General features: G+C 44.5%; 13 protein-coding genes across 14 annotated transcripts, besides 24 other annotated features; 12 read left to right on the plus strand and 1 right to left on the minus strand. All coding sequences in view use genetic code 2, as the record gives it.

Annotated features, from left to right (window-relative positions):
- Positions 1–68, plus strand: a tRNA (tRNA-Phe).
- Positions 69–1,020, plus strand: an rRNA (s-rRNA).
- Positions 1,021–1,092, plus strand: a tRNA (tRNA-Val).
- Positions 1,093–2,764, plus strand: an rRNA (l-rRNA).
- Positions 2,765–2,839, plus strand: a tRNA (tRNA-Leu).
- Positions 2,840–3,817, plus strand: ND1 (NADH dehydrogenase subunit 1). Its single transcript has one exon. The coding sequence runs from the start codon at positions 2,840–2,842 to the stop codon at positions 3,815–3,817; it is 978 nt and encodes a 325-aa protein (YP_009029974.1).
- A 2-nt stretch (positions 3,818–3,819) lies between these two features.
- Positions 3,820–3,889, plus strand: a tRNA (tRNA-Ile).
- A 1-nt stretch (position 3,890) lies between these two features.
- Positions 3,891–3,962, minus strand: a tRNA (tRNA-Gln).
- Positions 3,963–4,031, plus strand: a tRNA (tRNA-Met).
- Positions 4,032–5,077, plus strand: ND2 (NADH dehydrogenase subunit 2). Its single transcript has one exon. A coding segment is annotated over exon 1 (1,046 nt).
- Positions 5,078–5,146, plus strand: a tRNA (tRNA-Trp).
- Position 5,147: 1 nt separating this feature from the next.
- Positions 5,148–5,216, minus strand: a tRNA (tRNA-Ala).
- Positions 5,217–5,289, minus strand: a tRNA (tRNA-Asn).
- A 37-nt stretch (positions 5,290–5,326) lies between these two features.
- Positions 5,327–5,393, minus strand: a tRNA (tRNA-Cys).
- A 1-nt stretch (position 5,394) lies between these two features.
- Positions 5,395–5,464, minus strand: a tRNA (tRNA-Tyr).
- A 1-nt stretch (position 5,465) lies between these two features.
- COX1 (cytochrome c oxidase subunit I) lies at positions 5,466–7,022 on the plus strand. Its single transcript has one exon. It carries the CDS (start codon positions 5,466–5,468, stop codon positions 7,020–7,022), a length of 1,557 nt encoding a protein of 518 aa, YP_009029976.1.
- A 1-nt stretch (position 7,023) lies between these two features.
- Positions 7,024–7,094, minus strand: a tRNA (tRNA-Ser).
- A 2-nt stretch (positions 7,095–7,096) lies between these two features.
- Positions 7,097–7,166, plus strand: a tRNA (tRNA-Asp).
- Positions 7,167–7,172: 6 nt separating this feature from the next.
- COX2 (cytochrome c oxidase subunit II) lies at positions 7,173–7,863 on the plus strand. The gene has a single exon. A coding segment is annotated over exon 1 (691 nt).
- Positions 7,864–7,937, plus strand: a tRNA (tRNA-Lys).
- A 1-nt stretch (position 7,938) lies between these two features.
- ATP8 (ATP synthase F0 subunit 8) lies at positions 7,939–8,106 on the plus strand. Its single transcript has one exon. The coding sequence runs from the start codon at positions 7,939–7,941 to the stop codon at positions 8,104–8,106; it is 168 nt and encodes a 55-aa protein (YP_009029978.1).
- ATP6 (ATP synthase F0 subunit 6) lies at positions 8,097–8,780 on the plus strand. Its single transcript has one exon. The coding sequence runs from the start codon at positions 8,097–8,099 to the stop codon at positions 8,778–8,780; it is 684 nt and encodes a 227-aa protein (YP_009029979.1).
- Positions 8,780–9,565, plus strand: COX3 (cytochrome c oxidase subunit III). Its single transcript has one exon. It carries the CDS (start codon positions 8,780–8,782, stop codon positions 9,563–9,565), a length of 786 nt encoding a protein of 261 aa, YP_009029980.1.
- A 3-nt stretch (positions 9,566–9,568) lies between these two features.
- Positions 9,569–9,638, plus strand: a tRNA (tRNA-Gly).
- ND3 (NADH dehydrogenase subunit 3) lies at positions 9,639–9,989 on the plus strand. The gene has a single exon. The coding sequence runs from the start codon at positions 9,639–9,641 to the stop codon at positions 9,987–9,989; it is 351 nt and encodes a 116-aa protein (YP_009029981.1).
- A 3-nt stretch (positions 9,990–9,992) lies between these two features.
- Positions 9,993–10,063, plus strand: a tRNA (tRNA-Arg).
- Positions 10,064–10,360, plus strand: ND4L (NADH dehydrogenase subunit 4L). Its single transcript has one exon. The coding sequence runs from the start codon at positions 10,064–10,066 to the stop codon at positions 10,358–10,360; it is 297 nt and encodes a 98-aa protein (YP_009029982.1).
- Positions 10,354–11,734, plus strand: ND4 (NADH dehydrogenase subunit 4). The gene has a single exon. A coding segment is annotated over exon 1 (1,381 nt).
- Positions 11,735–11,803, plus strand: a tRNA (tRNA-His).
- Positions 11,804–11,870, plus strand: a tRNA (tRNA-Ser).
- Positions 11,871–11,942, plus strand: a tRNA (tRNA-Leu).
- ND5 (NADH dehydrogenase subunit 5) lies at positions 11,943–13,772 on the plus strand. Its single transcript has one exon. It carries the CDS (start codon positions 11,943–11,945, stop codon positions 13,770–13,772), a length of 1,830 nt encoding a protein of 609 aa, YP_009029984.1.
- On the minus strand, positions 13,769–14,290 carry ND6 (NADH dehydrogenase subunit 6). Its single transcript has one exon. The coding sequence runs from the start codon at positions 14,288–14,290 to the stop codon at positions 13,769–13,771; it is 522 nt and encodes a 173-aa protein (YP_009029985.1).
- Positions 14,291–14,360, minus strand: a tRNA (tRNA-Glu).
- Positions 14,361–14,364: 4 nt separating this feature from the next.
- On the plus strand, positions 14,365–15,585 carry CYTB (cytochrome b). 2 transcript variants are annotated; one of them is made up of 1 exon: positions 14,365–15,508. In that variant, a coding segment is annotated over exon 1 (1,144 nt). The 2 variants fall into 2 exon arrangements, 1 of the variants encoding a protein (YP_009029986.2); another variant differs by lacking the exon at positions 14,365–15,508 and adding an exon at positions 15,509–15,580.
- Positions 15,581–15,650, minus strand: a tRNA (tRNA-Pro).
- Positions 15,651–18,430: a D loop.

The raw sequence follows: 18,430 nt of genomic DNA on the forward strand, positions 1-18,430 counted from the left end.
GCTAGTGTAGCTTATTGAAAGTATGGCACTGAAAATGCTAAGATGAAATTTGAAAATTTCCGCGGGCACGTTAGGTTTGGTCCTAGCCTCAGTATTAATTGCAACTAAAATTATACATGCAAGTTTCAGCACCCCTGTGAGAATGCCCTCATCAGTCTATCAATTGATCAGGAGCGGGTATCAGGCACACGCGCACGTAGCCCAAGACACCTTGCTTAGCCACACCCCCAAGGGACTTCAGCAGTAATAAACATTGACACATAAGCGAAAGCTTGAATCAGTTAAAGTTAACTGGGTTGGTAAATCTCGTGCCAGCCACCGCGGTTATACGAGTGACCCCCATTAATACTTCCCGGCGTAAAGAGTGGTTTAAGAAACCCTCTAACAACTAAAGTTAAGACCTCATCAAGCTGTTACACGCACCCATGAGTGGAACAATCAGCGACGAAAGTGACTTTATAGCACCAGAATCCTTGACGCCACGACAGTCGGGCCCCAAACTGGGATTAGATACCCCACTATGCCCGACCACAAACTTAGACGATAACTTACTGTATCGTTCGCCAGAGTACTACAAGCGCTAGCTTGAAACCCAAAGGACTTGGCGGTGCCCCAGACCCCCCTAGAGGAGCCTGTTCTATAACCGATAATCCCCGTTAAACCTCACCCCTCCTTGCCAATACCGCCTATATACCGCCGTCGTCAGCTCACCCTATGAAAGAGAAGAAGTAAGCAAAAAGAATAAAATCCAACACGTCAGGTCGAGGTGTAGCGAATGGAGCGGAAAGAAATGGGCTACATTTTCTATCAAGAAAACACGAACAGTAGACTGAAAAACTACTCAAAGGTGGATTTAGCAGTAAGAGAAGCCTAGAGTACTTCCCTGAAGCCGGCTCTGGGGCGCGCACACACCGCCCGTCACTCTCCTCAACAGGGCCCCATATTTTATATTAAAAACTTACCAAATTAAGAGGAGGCAAGTCGTAACATGGTAAGTGTACTGGAAAGTGCACTTGGAATCAAAATGTGGCTGAATTAGTAAAGCACCTCCCTTACACCGAGAAGACACCCGTGCAACTCGAGTCATTTTGAACCTTAAAGCTAGCCTGACCAACCACTAAACACAACATTATCAACTACATCTACACTTTTATTATTAAATTAAATCATTTTACACCTTTTAGTACGGGTGACAGAACAAAGACCTCAGCGCAATAGACTATGTACCGCAAGGGAGAGCTGAAAAAGAAATGAAATAAATAATTAAAGTAACAAAAAGCAGAGATTAGCACTCGTACCTTTTGCATCATGATTTAGCTAGATCAATTAGGCAAAGAGATCTTAAGTCTACCATCCCGAAACTAAACGAGCTACTCCGGAGCAGCACACTAGGGCCGACCCGTCTCTGTGGCAAAAGAGTGGGAAGACTTCCGAGTAGCGGTGACAAACCTATCGAGTTTAGTGATAGCTGGTTACCCAAGAAAAGAACTTAAATTCTGCATTAATTTATCTTCTCGCCAACTAAGAACATCTTCTTAAGGTGAAAAATAAGAATTAATAGTTATTTAGAAGAGGTACAGCCCTTCTAAATTAAGACACAACTTTTAAAGGCGGGTAATGATCACACTCATTAAAGTTTTTTCCCCAGTGGGCCTAAAAGCAGCCACCTGTTAAGTAAGCGTCACAGCTCCAGCTTCCCCTAAACTTATAATTCAGATATTACCTCAAAACCCCCTTACCTGTATTGGGTTATTTTATAAACATAAAAGAACTAATGCTAAAATGAGTAATAAGAGGCCAAACCTCTCCCCGACACAAGTGTACGTCAGAAAGAATTAAATCACTGACAATTAAACGAACCCAAACTGAGGGTATAATACTAATTCAACACCAACTAGAAAACTTTATTCTACCACCCGTTAACCCCACACAGGAGCGTCCTAAGGAAAGATTTAAAGAAAATAAAGGAACTCGGCAAACACAGACTCCGCCTGTTTACCAAAAACATCGCCTCTTGCTTTACTCCCATAAGAGGTCCCGCCTGCCCTGTGACAATGTTTAACGGCCGCGGTATTTTGACCGTGCGAAGGTAGCGTAATCACTTGTCTTTTAAATGAAGACCTGTATGAAAGGCATCACGAGAGTCTAACTGTCTCTATTTTCTAATCAATGAAATTGATCTTCTCGTGCAGAAGCGAGAATACCACCATAAGACGAGAAGACCCTATGGAGCTTCAAACACTTAATTCAATTATGTACCTCTAAACACCCAAGGGTATAATTACTAATACAACATTCCTGATTTATCTGTTTTTGGTTGGGGTGACCAAGGGGAAAAGAAAATCCCCCTTATCGACTGAGTACTCAGCACTTAAAAACTAGAGCAACAGCTCTAATTGATAGAACATCTATCGAAAAATGACCCAGAATTTTCTGATCAATGAACCAAGTTACCCTAGGGATAACAGCGCAATCCTTTCCCAGAGTCCCTATCGCCGAAAGGGTTTACGACCTCGATGTTGGATCAGGACATCCTAATGGTGCAACCGCTATTAAGGGTTCGTTTGTTCAACGATTAACAGTCCTACGTGATCTGAGTTCAGACCGGAGAAATCCAGGTCAGTTTCTATCTATGAACCTATTTTTCCTAGTACGAAAGGACCGGAAAAATGGAGCCAATGTTCGTGCGACACGCTCCCTTTTCATCTATTGAAATAAACTTAACTAGGTAAGAAATAGTCTACCTACACCCAAGACAAGGGTTGCTAAGGTGGCAGAGCCTGGTAATTGCGAAAGACCTAAGCCCTTTAATCCAGAGGTTCAAATCCTCTCCTTAGCTATGCTAAAACCCATTTTACTCTACCTTGTAAACCCCCTTGCCTACATTATTCCAATCCTATTGGCCACAGCCTTCTTGACCCTAGTGGAACGAAAAATCCTCGGCTACATGCAATTTCGTAAGGGCCCCAACATTGTGGGGGGCTCCTACGGTCTCCTCCAACCCATCGCAGATGGCGTAAAACTCTTCATCAAAGAACCCGTGCGCCCTTCAACATCATCCCCACTCCTATTCCTGGCCACCCCAACACTCGCACTCACCCTAGCTCTCCTCATATGAATGCCACTCCCACTCCCCCACTCAGTTATTAACTTAAACCTAGGTCTCCTCTTTATCCTAGCAATCTCAAGCCTGACCGTATACACCATCCTGGGTTCAGGATGAGCATCCAACTCAAAATACGCCCTTTTGGGGGCCTTACGAGCAGTAGCACAGACTATCTCCTACGAAGTTAGCCTTGGCCTTATTTTACTGTCCATAATCATCTTCGCCGGCGGCTTTACCCTTCACACATTTAATTCAACCCAGGAAGCAATTTGATTACTAATCCCGGGCTGACCACTAGCTATAATATGGTACATTTCAACCCTAGCAGAAACCAACCGTGCGCCATTCGACCTAACTGAGGGGGAATCAGAATTAGTCTCCGGGTTCAACATCGAGTACGCGGGGGGCTCCTTCGCCCTATTCTTCTTGGCCGAATACACAAATATTCTAATGATAAATACTCTCTCCGTAATCTTATTCATGGGTACTTCCTATAACCCAACAATACCCCAAACCTCCACATTCTGCCTAATAATAAAAGCAACCCTGCTCACCCTAATTTTTTTATGAGTGCGAGCATCATACCCCCGCTTCCGGTATGATCAACTTATACACTTGGTGTGAAAAAACTTTCTACCACTCACCCTCGCCCTCATTTTATGACATACCGCCCTCCCACTCTCAGCGGGAAGCCTGCCCCCGCTGACCTAGACGGAAGTGTGCCTGAACTAAAGGACCACTTTGATAGAGTGGATCATGAAAGTTAAAACCTCTCCACTTCCTCTTAGGAGAACAGGACTTGAACCTGTGCCGAAGAGATCAAAACTCTTAGTGCTTCCAACTATACTACCCCCTAAGTAGAGTCAGCTAATTAAGCTTTTGGGCCCATACCCCATCCATGTTGGTTAAAACCCTTCCTCTACTAATGAACCCAATCGTACTAACCATTATTATCTCAAGCCTTGGCCTAGGCACCATAATAACGTTTATTGGATCCCACTGACTTTTAGTGTGAATAGGCCTTGAAATCAACACCCTAGCCATCCTCCCCCTAATGATTAGTCAACATCACCCGCGAGCAGTAGAAGCCACAACAAAGTACTTCCTCACACAAGCAACTGCCTCCGCCTTACTCTTATTTGCTAGCGTCACTAACGCTTGGGCTTCAGGACAATGAAGCCTACTTGAAATGCTTAATCCAACCTCCGCCACACTTACAACCATAGCACTAGCACTAAAAATCGGCCTAGCACCCCTACATTTTTGACTGCCTGAAGTCCTCCAAGGACTAAACCTCACCACAGGCCTGATCCTAACCACCTGGCAAAAACTTGCCCCATTCGCCATCCTAATTCAACTATACCCCCTACTAAACTCCAACCTACTTCTACTCTTAGGCATAACTTCAACTGTGATCGGGGGCTGAGGGGGCCTCAACCAAACCCAACTACGAAAAATTCTAGCTTATTCATCAATTGCTCACCTTGGATGGATAATCACGATCTTACACTTCTCCCCAAACCTCACCAAACTAAGCCTAACCCTATATATTATCATAACACTTACAACCTTCCTACTATTTAAAATATTCAACTCCACCAAAATTAACTCCATCTCCATCTCCGCAGTTAAATCGCCTCTCCTATCGACCATCACCCTGACAACCTTACTATCCCTCGGCGGATTACCCCCACTATCAGGATTTATACCAAAATGACTAATTCTACAAGAACTCACTAAACAAAACCTCGCCCTTCCAGCCACTATTATAGCCCTTGCAACCCTTCTCAGCCTATTCTTCTACCTCCGCTTATGCTACTTAACAACCCTGACCATAACCCCAAACTCTATTTACCTTTCGTCCTCTTGACGAATAAAAACTACCCAGCCAAACCTAACCACAATAGTGGCCGCCTCCCTCACTATTTTACTTCTACCACTAACACCAGCCATCTTTATACTAACCCTTTAAGAAATTTAGGCTAAACAGACCAAAAGCCTTCAAAGCTTTAAGCAGGAGTGAAAATCTCTTAATTTCTGCTAAGATCTGCAAGACTTTATCTCACATCTTCTGAATGCAACCCAGATGCTTTCATTAAGCTAAAACCTTCTAGCTAGACAGGCCTCGATCCTGTAAAATCTTAGTTAACAGCTAAGCGTTCTATCCAGCGAACTTCTATCTAGGTCTTCCTCCCGCCGTAAAAACGGCGAGGCGGGAGGAAGCCCCGGGAGGACTACAACCTCCGGTTTTGGATTTGCAATCCAACGTACACTCTACTACAGGGCTGTGGTAAGAAGAGGGGTTTCACCTCTGTTTATGGGGCTACAACCCACCACTTGATTCTCAGCCATCTTACCTGTGGCAATTAACCGTTGATTCTTTTCTACAAATCACAAAGATATCGGCACCCTTTATTTAATTTTTGGTGCATGAGCAGGAATAGTGGGCACTGCCCTGAGTTTACTTATCCGGGCAGAGCTCGGCCAACCTGGGACACTCCTTGGAGATGATCAAATCTACAATGTCATCGTCACTGCCCATGCTTTCGTGATGATCTTCTTCATGGTGATGCCGATTATAATCGGCGGATTCGGCAACTGACTAGTTCCTTTAATGATCGGGGCCCCCGATATGGCCTTCCCGCGAATAAACAACATAAGCTTTTGACTCCTTCCCCCCTCCCTCTTATTACTACTAGCCTCGGCTGGGGTTGAAGCCGGGGCCGGAACTGGTTGGACAGTTTACCCGCCCCTAGCTGGAAACTTAGCCCACGCCGGAGCATCTGTGGACTTAGCCATTTTTTCCCTCCACTTGGCAGGCATCTCCTCAATCCTCGCCTCTATCAACTTCATCACAACCATTGTTAACATAAAACCCCCAGCTATCTCTCAGTATCAAACTCCGCTTTTTGTTTGATCAATCCTTGTAACCACTGTTCTCCTCCTCCTATCCCTTCCCGTCCTCGCAGCTGCAATTACAATACTACTAACAGATCGTAACTTGAACACAACATTCTTTGACCCGGCAGGAGGGGGGGACCCAATTCTCTACCAACACTTGTTCTGATTCTTCGGCCACCCTGAAGTTTACATTTTAATCCTACCTGGATTTGGAATAATTTCACACGTAGTTGCCTACTACTCAGGTAAAAAAGAACCCTTTGGCTACATGGGGATAGTTTGAGCAATGATAGCAATTGGTCTACTGGGCTTCATCGTTTGAGCCCATCACATGTTTACAGTGGGAATAGACGTTGATACCCGAGCCTACTTCACCTCGGCAACAATAATTATCGCCATTCCAACCGGTGTTAAAGTATTTAGCTGATTAGCAACCCTCCACGGAGGCTCCATTAAATGAGAGACACCCCTCCTTTGAGCCCTTGGTTTCATCTTCTTGTTCACAGTGGGGGGGCTGACAGGGATTGTCTTAGCCAACTCCTCCCTAGACATCGTTCTTCACGACACTTACTACGTAGTAGCCCACTTCCACTACGTACTATCCATGGGGGCAGTATTTGCCATTATAGCCGGCTTCATCCACTGATTCCCACTATTCTCGGGATACACCCTCCACTCGACCTGGACAAAAACTCAGTTCTTAGTAATATTTATTGGAGTAAATTTAACCTTTTTCCCACAGCACTTCCTGGGCCTAGCTGGGATGCCGCGACGGTACTCTGACTACCCAGATGCCTACACTCTATGAAACACAGTCTCCTCAATCGGCTCATTAATCTCCCTAGTCGCTGTAATTATATTACTATTTATCATCTGAGAAGCATTCGCCTCCAAACGAGAAGTCCTGTCCGTGGGACTTCCCCACACTAATGTTGAATGACTTCACGGCTGCCCACCACCTCACCACACCTATGAGGAACCAGCATTTGTACAAGTTCAACAAACCTCTTTCTAAACAAGGAAGGAAGGAATTGAACCCCCATATGCTGGTTTCAAGCCAGCCACATAACCACTCTGTCACTTTCTTTTAAGACTCTAGTAAAGCCTATAACACTGCCTTGTCGAGGCAGAGTCGCGAGTTGGAATCTCGCGTGTCTTACCTGTAATGGCACACCCCTCACAATTAGGATTTCAAGATGCAGCCTCCCCAGTTATGGAAGAACTTCTCCATTTTCACGACCACACACTAATAATCGTATTCTTAATTAGCACCTTAGTTCTCTACATCATTGTGGCGATAGTAACTACGAAACTTACAAACAAATACATCTTAGACTCCCAAGAAATTGAAATTGTATGGACCATCCTACCCGCTGTAATCCTTATTATAATTGCCCTCCCATCCTTGCGAATTTTATACCTCATAGACGAAATCAATGACCCCCATCTCACCATTAAAGCTATAGGACACCAGTGGTACTGAAGCTATGAATACACAGACTATGAAGATCTGGGCTTTGACTCTTATATAATTCAAACACAAGACCTGTCCCCAGGACAATTCCGCCTATTGGAGACGGACCACCGAATAGTTGTACCAATAGAGTCCCCAATTCGTGTCTTAGTCTCCGCAGAAGACGTCCTACACTCCTGAGCCCTCCCAGCCCTTGGAGTAAAAATAGACGCAGTACCAGGACGACTAAATCAAACTGCCTTCATTGTCTCCCGCCCTGGCGTCTACTACGGACAATGTTCAGAAATCTGTGGTGCAAACCACAGCTTCATGCCTATCGTAATAGAAGCAGTCCCTCTTGAACATTTCGAAGCCTGATCTTCATTAATACTAGAAGAAACCTCACTAAGAAGCTAAACCGGGTTTAGCGTTAGCCTTTTAAGCTAGAAATTGGTGACTCCCAACCACCCTTGGTGACATGCCTCAACTAAACCCAAGCCCCTGATTTATTATTCTAGTCTTCTCATGAATTTTTTTCCTGACAGTTCTACCAAAAAAAGTAATAACACACCTATTCAACAATGACCCCGCACCAAAAAGTGCTGAAAAACCTAAGCCAGAGCCCTGAAACTGACCATGAACCTAAGCTTTTTCGACCAATTCCTAAGCCCCTCACTCCTCGGAGTCCCACTAATTGCCCTAGCAATTATAATCCCCTGACTAGTCCTCCAAACCCCCACAAATCGATGATTAAATAACCGACTAATAACCCTTCAATCGTGATTTGTTAACCGATTTACCTACCAACTACTTCAACCCATGAACCTCGGCGGCCATAAATGAGCCACCATCTTAACAGCCCTGATACTACTCCTAATTACTATTAACCTCCTAGGACTTCTGCCCTACACTTTCACCCCAACAACCCAACTATCCCTTAACATAGCATTTGCCATCCCACTTTGACTAACAACTGTGCTTATCGGCATACTCAACCAACCCACCATTGCCCTTGGTCACCTTTTACCAGAAGGCACCCCTACCCCTCTAGTCCCCATTCTAATCATTATTGAAACTATTAGCCTTTTTATCCGACCATTAGCCCTAGGTGTACGGCTGACCGCCAACTTAACAGCCGGCCACCTCCTCATACAATTAATCGCCACCGCAACCTTCGTACTCACTACCACCCTACCATCCGTGGCCTTATTAACCTCACTAATCCTACTCCTCTTAACAGTCTTGGAAGTGGCCGTGGCTATAATTCAAGCATACGTATTTGTCCTTCTACTCAGCCTCTACTTACAAGAAAACGTCTAATGGCTCACCAAGCACATGCATATCACATAGTTGACCCGAGCCCCTGACCACTGTCAGGGGCTGTTGCTGCCTTACTAATAACATCAGGCCTGGCCGTCTGATTTCATCTTCACTCCCTACTACTACTCTACCTTGGACTAATTCTCCTTTTTTTAACCATAATCCAATGATGACGAGATGTTATTCGAGAAAGTACATTCCAAGGTCACCACACCCAACCAGTCCAAAAAGGGCTCCGCTACGGAATAATTTTATTCATTACATCAGAAGTTTTTTTCTTCTTAGGCTTTTTCTGAGCCTTCTACCACTCAAGCCTGGCCCCCACACCTGAGCTGGGCGGGTGCTGGCCCCCAACAGGAATTTCCCCATTAGACCCGTTTGAGGTACCCCTACTAAACACCGCAGTCCTCCTGGCCTCTGGCGTAACAGTAACATGGGCTCACCACAGCCTTATAGAAGGAAGCCGAAAAGAGGCAATTCAAGCCCTAGCCCTAACTGTGGCCCTCGGATTTTACTTCACGGCCCTCCAAGCCATAGAATACTACGAAGCCCCATTTACTATCGCTGACGGCGTTTACGGATCTACATTCTTTGTGGCCACCGGTTTCCACGGCCTACACGTCATTATTGGATCAACATTTCTAATGATCTGCCTATTACGACAAATCCAGTACCACTTTACCTCAGAACACCATTTCGGCTTTGAAGCTGCCGCATGATACTGACACTTTGTAGACGTAGTATGGCTCTTCCTTTATGTTTCTATCTACTGATGAGGCTCATAAATTGCTTTTCTAGTATAAACTAGTACAAGTGATTTCCAATTATTTAATCTTGGTTAAAATCCAAGGAAAAGTAATGAACCTCATCATTTCGTCTGTCGCAACCACAGCCCTCATTTCCCTAATCCTGGCCTTAGTAGCATTTTGACTCCCCTCATTAAACCCAGATAATGAGAAATTATCCCCATTTGAGTGCGGCTTTGACCCCTTAGGAAGTGCACGCCTCCCATTCTCCCTCCGATTTTTCCTGGTGGCAATCTTGTTCCTTCTATTTGACCTAGAAATTGCTCTCCTCCTGCCTTTACCTTGAGGCGACCAACTCCTAACCCCCCTAGTATCCCTACTCTGAGCAACAAGCATTATCATTCTATTAACTTTGGGCCTAATTTATGAATGACTCCAAGGAGGCCTCGAATGAGCAGAATAACCAAGGTATTTAGTCCAAACATAAGACCACTAATTTCGGCTTAGTAGATTGTGGTGAAAATCCACAAACACCTTATGTCCCCAGTCTATTTTAGCTTTAGCTCAGCATTCATCTTAGGCCTAGTAGGCCTCGCATTTAACCGATCGCACCTCTTATCTGCCCTCCTCTGCCTAGAGGGCATAATGCTATCACTATTCATCGCCACAGCCCTTTGATCAATAACATTAAACTCCGCCTCCTGCTCAATCACCCCCATGATCCTCCTAACATTTTCAGCCTGCGAAGCAGGCGCAGGGTTGGCCCTCCTAGTCGCCGCCACACGAACCCATGGCTCCGACCACCTCCAGAATTTAAATTTACTTCAATGCTAAAAGTCCTAATCCCAACAATTATACTACTACTCACCACATGATACTCCCCCATAAAATGATTATGGACTACTACAACCACCCACAGCCTCTTAATTGCACTTCTTAGTCTACTGTGGTTCAAATGGAGTGCAGATGTTGGATGAGACTTTTCCAACAACTACTTAGGAACTGACCCCCTTTCTGCCCCCTTACTCATCCTAACTTGCTGACTCCTACCATTAATAGTCCTAGCTAGCCAAAATCACATCTCTGCGGAGCCCATTGTCCGCCAACGAACTTACATTACCCTCCTAATCTCCCTACAGGCCTTCCTAATCCTAGCATTCAGTGCCACAGAAATAATTATGTTTTACGTAATATTCGAAGCCACCCTTATCCCGACACTTATCATTATTACCCGATGAGGAAACCAAACCGAACGCCTAAATGCAGGAACCTACTTTTTGTTTTACACCTTAATAGGGTCCATACCACTACTTGTAGCCCTCCTCCTCCTACAAAATAACTTAGGCTCCGTATCAATAATTATTCTACAGTACCCCCAACCACTCGCCCTGTCCTCAGGAGCCGATAAATTCTGATGAGTGGCCTGCCTACTAGCCTTCCTAGTAAAAATACCCCTCTATGGGGTACACCTTTGACTCCCAAAGGCCCACGTCGAAGCCCCAATCGCAGGGTCAATAATCTTAGCCGCCATCTTATTAAAACTAGGGGGTTACGGGATAATACGAATCATTGTTATACTAGACCCACTGACTAAAAATATAGCCTACCCTTTCTTAATTTTAGCTGTTTGGGGGGTGATTATAACCAGCTCTATTTGCCTCCGACAAACTGACCTCAAATCTTTAATCGCTTACTCATCTGTAAGCCACATAGGCCTAGTTGCTAGCGCAATCCTTATTCAAACCCCATGAAGTTTTGCAGGAGCAATCACACTAATAATTGCACACGGACTTATCTCATCCGCCCTATTCTGCTTAGCTAACACTAACTACGAGCGCATTCACAGCCGAACCCTTCTTCTAGCACGAGGCATCCAAATTGTCCTTCCACTAATGGCAGCCTGGTGATTAATCACTAACCTGGCCAACTTAGCCCTACCACCCACACCTAACTTAATGGGGGAACTTCTCATTATCACCTCACTATTCAACTGATCTAACTGAACTATCCTACTTACTGGGGTAGGAGTACTAATCACGGCCTCCTACTCACTATATATATTCCTAATAACCCAGCGGGGTTGTTCCTCAGAACACCTACTCTCCCTGAACCCCTCCTACACGCGAGAACACCTCCTCCTCAGTCTCCATCTTATCCCCATGCTTCTACTAATTTCTAAACCAGAACTTATCTGAGGCTGAACCCTATGTGACTATAGTTTAACAAAAACATTAGATTGTGGTTCTAAAAATAAAAGTTAAAACCTTTTTAATCACCAAGAGAGGTCTGGGACACAAAGAACTGCTAACTCTTTCTACCGCGGTTCAAATCCGCGGCTCACTTAGCCCTTGAAAGATAATAGTTATCTATTGGTCTTAGGAACCAAAAACTCTTGGTGCAACTCCAAGCAAGAGCTATGAACATCCTTTTTAACTCAACCTTTCTTACCATTTTCGTTGTCCTACTGTACCCCCTGATTATGACCTTATCATTAAAAATACTCAGCCTCAACTGATTTTCCTCACATGCCAAGACAGCCGTAAAAACCTCATTTTTTATCAGTTTAATTCCCCTATTTATTTACCTGGATCAGGGCCTAGAATCCATCACAACCAATTGAAACTGAGTCAACATTGGCCCCTTCGACATTAACATAAGCTTTAAATTCGACATATACTCGATTGTCTTCACCCCAGTCGCCCTGTATGTGACCTGGTCCATTCTCGAATTTGCCATCTGGTATATACACTCAGACCCCAACATCGACCGATTCTTTAAGTACCTGCTCCTTTTCCTAATCTCCATGCTTGTCTTAGTAACAGCTAACAACATATTCCAATTATTTATTGGTTGGGAGGGGGTGGGAATTATATCCTTCCTCCTCATCGGCTGGTGATATAGTCGAGCAGACGCAAATACTGCAGCCCTACAAGCCGTCATTTATAACCGAGTGGGGGATATCGGACTTATCTTAAGTATAGCCTGATTAGCCACGAACCTAAACTCGTGGGAAATTCAACAACTCTTTATTCTGTCCAAGGACAAGGACCTAACTGTCCCCCTCCTTGGCCTAATTCTCGCAGCAACAGGAAAATCTGCACAGTTTGGATTACACCCTTGACTGCCAGCAGCCATAGAAGGTCCAACCCCAGTCTCCGCCCTACTCCACTCCAGCACCATGGTTGTAGCCGGCATCTTTCTACTAATCCGCCTACACCCCCTAATACAAGACAACCAGCTAATCTTGACAGTGTGTCTCTGCCTGGGGGCCCTAACCACCCTATTTACTGCCGCATGCGCACTTACTCAAAATGACATTAAAAAAATTGTTGCATTCTCAACATCAAGCCAACTAGGCTTGATAATAGTTACCATCGGACTAAATCAACCCCAACTCGCATTCCTTCATATCTGCACCCACGCCTTCTTTAAAGCAATACTCTTTCTCTGCTCAGGCTCGATTATCCATAGCCTAAATGATGAACAAGACATTCGAAAGATGGGTGGACTACACAAACTCCTACCATTCACCTCATCCTCATTAACTATTGGGAGCCTGGCCCTCACGGGCATGCCCTTCCTCTCCGGATTTTTTTCAAAGGACGCCATCATTGAATCTCTAAACACTTCCCACTTAAACGCCTGGGCCCTAATCCTAACCCTTATCGCAACCTCCTTCACCGCCATCTACAGCCTCCGTCTTGTCTTCTTTGCCTTAATAAAACACCCCCGCTTCAACCCCCTCTCACCCATTAATGAAAACAACCTCCTAGTTATTAATCCGATTAAACGCCTCGCCTACGGAAGCATTATTGCTGGTCTAATTATTTCATCCAACCTCCCCCCATCAAAAACACAAATCATGACCATGAGCCCTCTAATTAAACTAGCTGCCCTTCTAGTGACACTCGCTGGCCTGCTTTTAGCATTAGAATTAGCTAACTTAACCAGCACCCAACTTAAAATAACACCCACCCTCTTACCCCATCACTTTTCCAACATACTGGGCTATTTCCCACAAACCGTTCACCGACTCATACCCGCCTTCAACTTAAAATGAGCCCAACACGCCTCAACGCACTTAATTGACCAGGCCTGAAATGAAAAAATTGGACCAAAAAGCCCCATCATTCATCAAACCCCCATAATTAAACTCTCCACCCAACCCCAACAAGGACTTGTTAAAACCTACCTAATACTGCTATTCCTAACACTTACCCTGGCCGTTTTAATCACAACTCTTTAAACCACACGCAGGGCCCCATGCGACAGACCACGGGTTAACTCTAAAATAACAAACAGTGTTAACAACAGGACCCACCCCCCCAACACTAATATTCCCCCCCCGCTAGAGTATAGTATAGCCACCCCCCCAAAATCCGCTCGAACCACCTCCAAATCACCACCCTCCTCCCCTCCAACCCAATCTAACCCCAATCGTCCACCAAAAAAGTACTTGCCAGCGAATAAAAGACCCACTAAATAGACACCCACATACAACAACACAGACCAATCACCCCACGCCTCCGGGTAAGGCTCAGCAGCTAACGCTGCTGTATAAGCGAACACCACTAATATCCCACCCAAATAGATTAAAAATAACACTAGTGATAAGAAAGACCCGCCATGCCCAACTAATAAACCACACCCAACCCCCGCTGCCATCACTAAACCTAGTGCCGCAAAATAGGGGGAGGGGTTAGATGCCACTGCTATTAACCCTAAAATTAGACCTATTAATATTACAAACATAAAATAAACCATTATTCTTACTTGGGTTTTAACCAAGACCAATAACTTGAAAAACTATCGTTGTTTATTCAACTACAAGAATAATAATGACCACCAATACCCGAAAAACCCACCCAATCCTAAAGATTGTTAATCACGCCCTAGTTGACCTACCAGCACCCTCCAACATCTCCGCCTGATGAAACTTTGGCTCACTACTGGGACTCTGCCTAATTATCCAAATCCTAACAGGCCTCTTCCTAGCCATACACTACACTGCAGACATTTCACTAGCTTTCTCCTCCGTAGTCCACATTTGCCGAGACGTAAATTATGGCTGATTAATTCGTAACGTCCACGCCAACGGGGCCTCCCTGTTCTTTATTTGTATCTACTTACATATTGCCCGAGGACTGTATTACGGCTCCTACCTCTCCAAAGAGGTATGAAATGTGGGGGTAATCCTACTATTCCTACTAATAGCAACGGCTTTCGTCGGCTATGTCCTACCTTGAGGACAAATATCCTTCTGAGGGGCCACAGTCATCACTAACTTACTATCCGCCCTCCCATACATCGGAGACACACTAGTACAATGACTCTGAGGTGGGTTCTCAATTGATAATGCCACCCTAACACGCTTCTTTACTTTCCACTTCCTCCTACCATTCCTAATCACAGGGTTAACTCTCATCCACCTACTCTTCCTCCACGAAACTGGGTCCAGCAACCCAGTTGGCCTCAACTCCGACATAGACAAAATTCCATTTCACCCCTACTTTACATATAAAGACGCATTTGGCTTCTCCATCCTAATTATTCTACTAACCCTACTAGCCCTATTTTTACCCAACCTTCTAGGTGACGCCGAAAACTTTATCCCCGCCAACCCCCTTGTAACCCCACCACATATTAAACCCGAGTGATACTTCCTGTTCGCATACGCCATCCTCCGGTCAATTCCCAACAAACTAGGGGGTGTCCTAGCCCTACTATTTTCCATTTTTATCCTCATACTAATGCCCATCCTACACACCTCAAAACAACGAACTAATGTATTCCGACCCCTGACCCAACTCCTATTTTGAACCCTTATTACCAACACAATTATCCTGACATGAATTGGAGGTCAACCAGTTGAACAGCCCTTCATCCTAATTGGACAAATTGCCTCCATCGTATACTTCTCACTGTTCCTAATTGTTATCCCACTAGCCGGCTGATGAGAGAACAAAATACTTAATTTAAAATGTTTTGGTAGCTTAATCTCAAAGCATCGGCCTTGTAAGCCGAATAGTGGAAGTGAAACCCCTCCCCAAAACATCAGAGGGGGGAGGATTGAACTCCCACCCTTGGCTCCCAAAGCCAAGGTTCTGCCTTAAACTACCCCCTGACCACCACAACCCGCACACTTTTCGCAAAATCTACGGATTTTTACCCAATCCCACATCAGGCAGTCAAGGACCTGAGCTCTGACCCGCTCATATATTTTTCACTTTTTATAAAACTCACCTCCACGAACATCAATAATACAAGGGCTTAACCAAACAACCTCTACACATTTTTACAAAATCAAATAACTTTCCACACACACACATTAACAAATAAAGGACCTAAGCCCATCAGCCCACGCACACCCCAGCGCGATTGGGCAGACTTGTCCACCTGGACTTTAACAAATAAAGGACCTAAGTCCATCAGCCCACGCACACCCCAGCGCGATTGGGCAGACTTGTCCACCTGGACTTTAACAAATAAAGGACCTAAGTCCATCAGCCCACGCACACCCCAGCGCGATTGGGCAGACTTGTCCACCTGGACTTTAACAAATAAAGGACCTAAGTCCATCAGCCCACGCACACCCCAGCGCGATTGGGCAGACTTGTCCACCTGGACTTTAACAAATAAAGGACCTAAGCCCATCAGCCCACGCACACCCCAGCACGATTGGGCAGACTTGTCCACCTGGACTTTAACAAATAAAGGACCTAAACCCATCAGCCCACGCACACCCCAGCGCGATTGGGCAGACTTGTCCACCTGGACTTTAACAAATAAAGGACCTAAGCCCATCAGCCCACGCACACCCCAGCGCGATTGGGCAGACTTGTCCACCTGGACTTTAACAAATAAAGGACCTAAACCCATCAGCCCACGCACACCCCAGCGCGATTGGGCAGACTTGTCCACCTGGACTTTAACAAATAAAGGACCTAAGCCCATCAGCCCACGCACACCCCAGCGCGATTGGGCAGACTTGTCCACCTGGACTTTAACAAATAAAGGACCTAAACCCATCAGCCCACGCACACCCCAGCGCGATTGGGCAGACTTGTCCACCTGGACTTTAACAAATAAAGGACCTAAGCCCATCAGCCGACGTACCCGATTAGTAAGAACCTGAGCCCCATCATCACCTCAACGCTTCAAACACAAAACGGCTCAGGCCCACCTCCACCTCCCCCTCCCTCCACATCAACAAACCTGCCACACCACATTAACAAAAGCGTCGGCCGGGGTTATGCTCCACAACATCCAACGATAACTCCCACCCCAAACATTAAAATAACCAGGCCCCAAAACCTTCAACCACCCTACTTTTGCACGCCAAAACCCCCACTCTCAAACATTAAAATAACCAGGCCCCAAAACCTTCAACCACCCTACTTTTGCACGCCAAAACCCCCACTCTCAAACATTAAAATAACCAGGCCCCAAAACCTTCAACCACCCTACTTTTGCACGCCAAAACCCCCACTCTCAAACATTAAAATAACCAGGCCCCAAAACCTTCAACCACCCTACTTTTGCACGCCAAAACCCCACTCTCAAACATTAAAATAACCAGGCCCCAAAACCTTCAAAAAAAAATTTAAAAAAATAAAAAAAAAATTTAAAAAAATTTAAAAAAATTTAAAAAAATTTAAAAAAATCCATAACTGTAGTTATTAGACACAACGGGGCCAAGAGCCACACTCCCACAAAAATGGCCCCCATAAAACTATAAACCACACATTTTTTTTCCCGGGCAAAATGGCCCCCCTTCAACATCAGATAACAGGGGATCAAACGCTCCCAAATAAAAACGAACTTTACCCCCTAGGCCCCCAAAGCCCTGTAAAATGCACACTTTTTCGCAAAAAAAGGCTGGTCAGTTTGACATATAAGTGATATAGTCCACATACCCTAATATACCACATACTACCCATATGCTTAATCATCATTAATATAATTACCCCATCCTCATTACATATCTATGCTTAATACTCATTAATCTATATTCCCCTACATATAACATACTATGATTAGTCCGCATTTCTCTAAGGTCATCTATCTCATTACACTAATATTATTAACCCCCATTTTTTTAATATCAACTATTCCATTTCATAATATTTTTAATCCACATAATACTGATGTCAATGAAGTTTAACTAGGGCTGGTAAGAACTTTACAACCCGCTACATAATTACATATAGTGTACGGTTTGTGGTACATAAAGCGATTATACCCCTATGATTGGTCAAACCTGGCATTTTGTAGGCTTAGGTACTAACAGTTCTATTCGTGTCAGCTAGCATGCCACCCTAGTTCCCTTTAATTACATACAACTATTAACTGTCTCAAGATTTATCGATCCTCCCTACTCTTTTTGTTTGGAATGAAGCATCCTCTATGCCCTTCGGAGGGCCGACTGTAGACACTGAGATTGGTCTGAACCTTCCTCAACCCAAATTTCATAATACTCATGACATTCATTATAGAACATCTCCAGTCAAACCGACCATGTCCCAAAGGGATAGAAGTTATGACGCCATATTGTGGCCCATTTGGTTTAGTGCTTAATCTGATTATGGTTTAATAAATACATATCATTAACCCTCATTAATTTAAGATTTTATAAATTATTAATGAGAAATTCATTTCAATTTTTACCTCATTCAGTCCTTATTTAGGCATAACATTAAGGTTTCTTAAATTTACCTTTTAGGTTGTGAAAAGGAAGACGACTACTAACTAATTTGGTTTTTTCGGAAAAACCCCCCCTCCCCCCTAATATACAAAAAGACTGTCTCGAAAAACCCCAAAAACGAGGGCCGAATGTATATTATTTTTTTAGCATGTGGAAAATAATTGCTGTTACATTGTTACACATGTGTTGCACAATATGAC

This window comes from Pristiophorus japonicus, mitochondrion (genome assembly GCF_044704955.1).
Source record: "Pristiophorus japonicus mitochondrion, complete genome".
Taxonomy (NCBI): Eukaryota; Metazoa; Chordata; class Chondrichthyes; family Pristiophoridae; genus Pristiophorus; species Pristiophorus japonicus.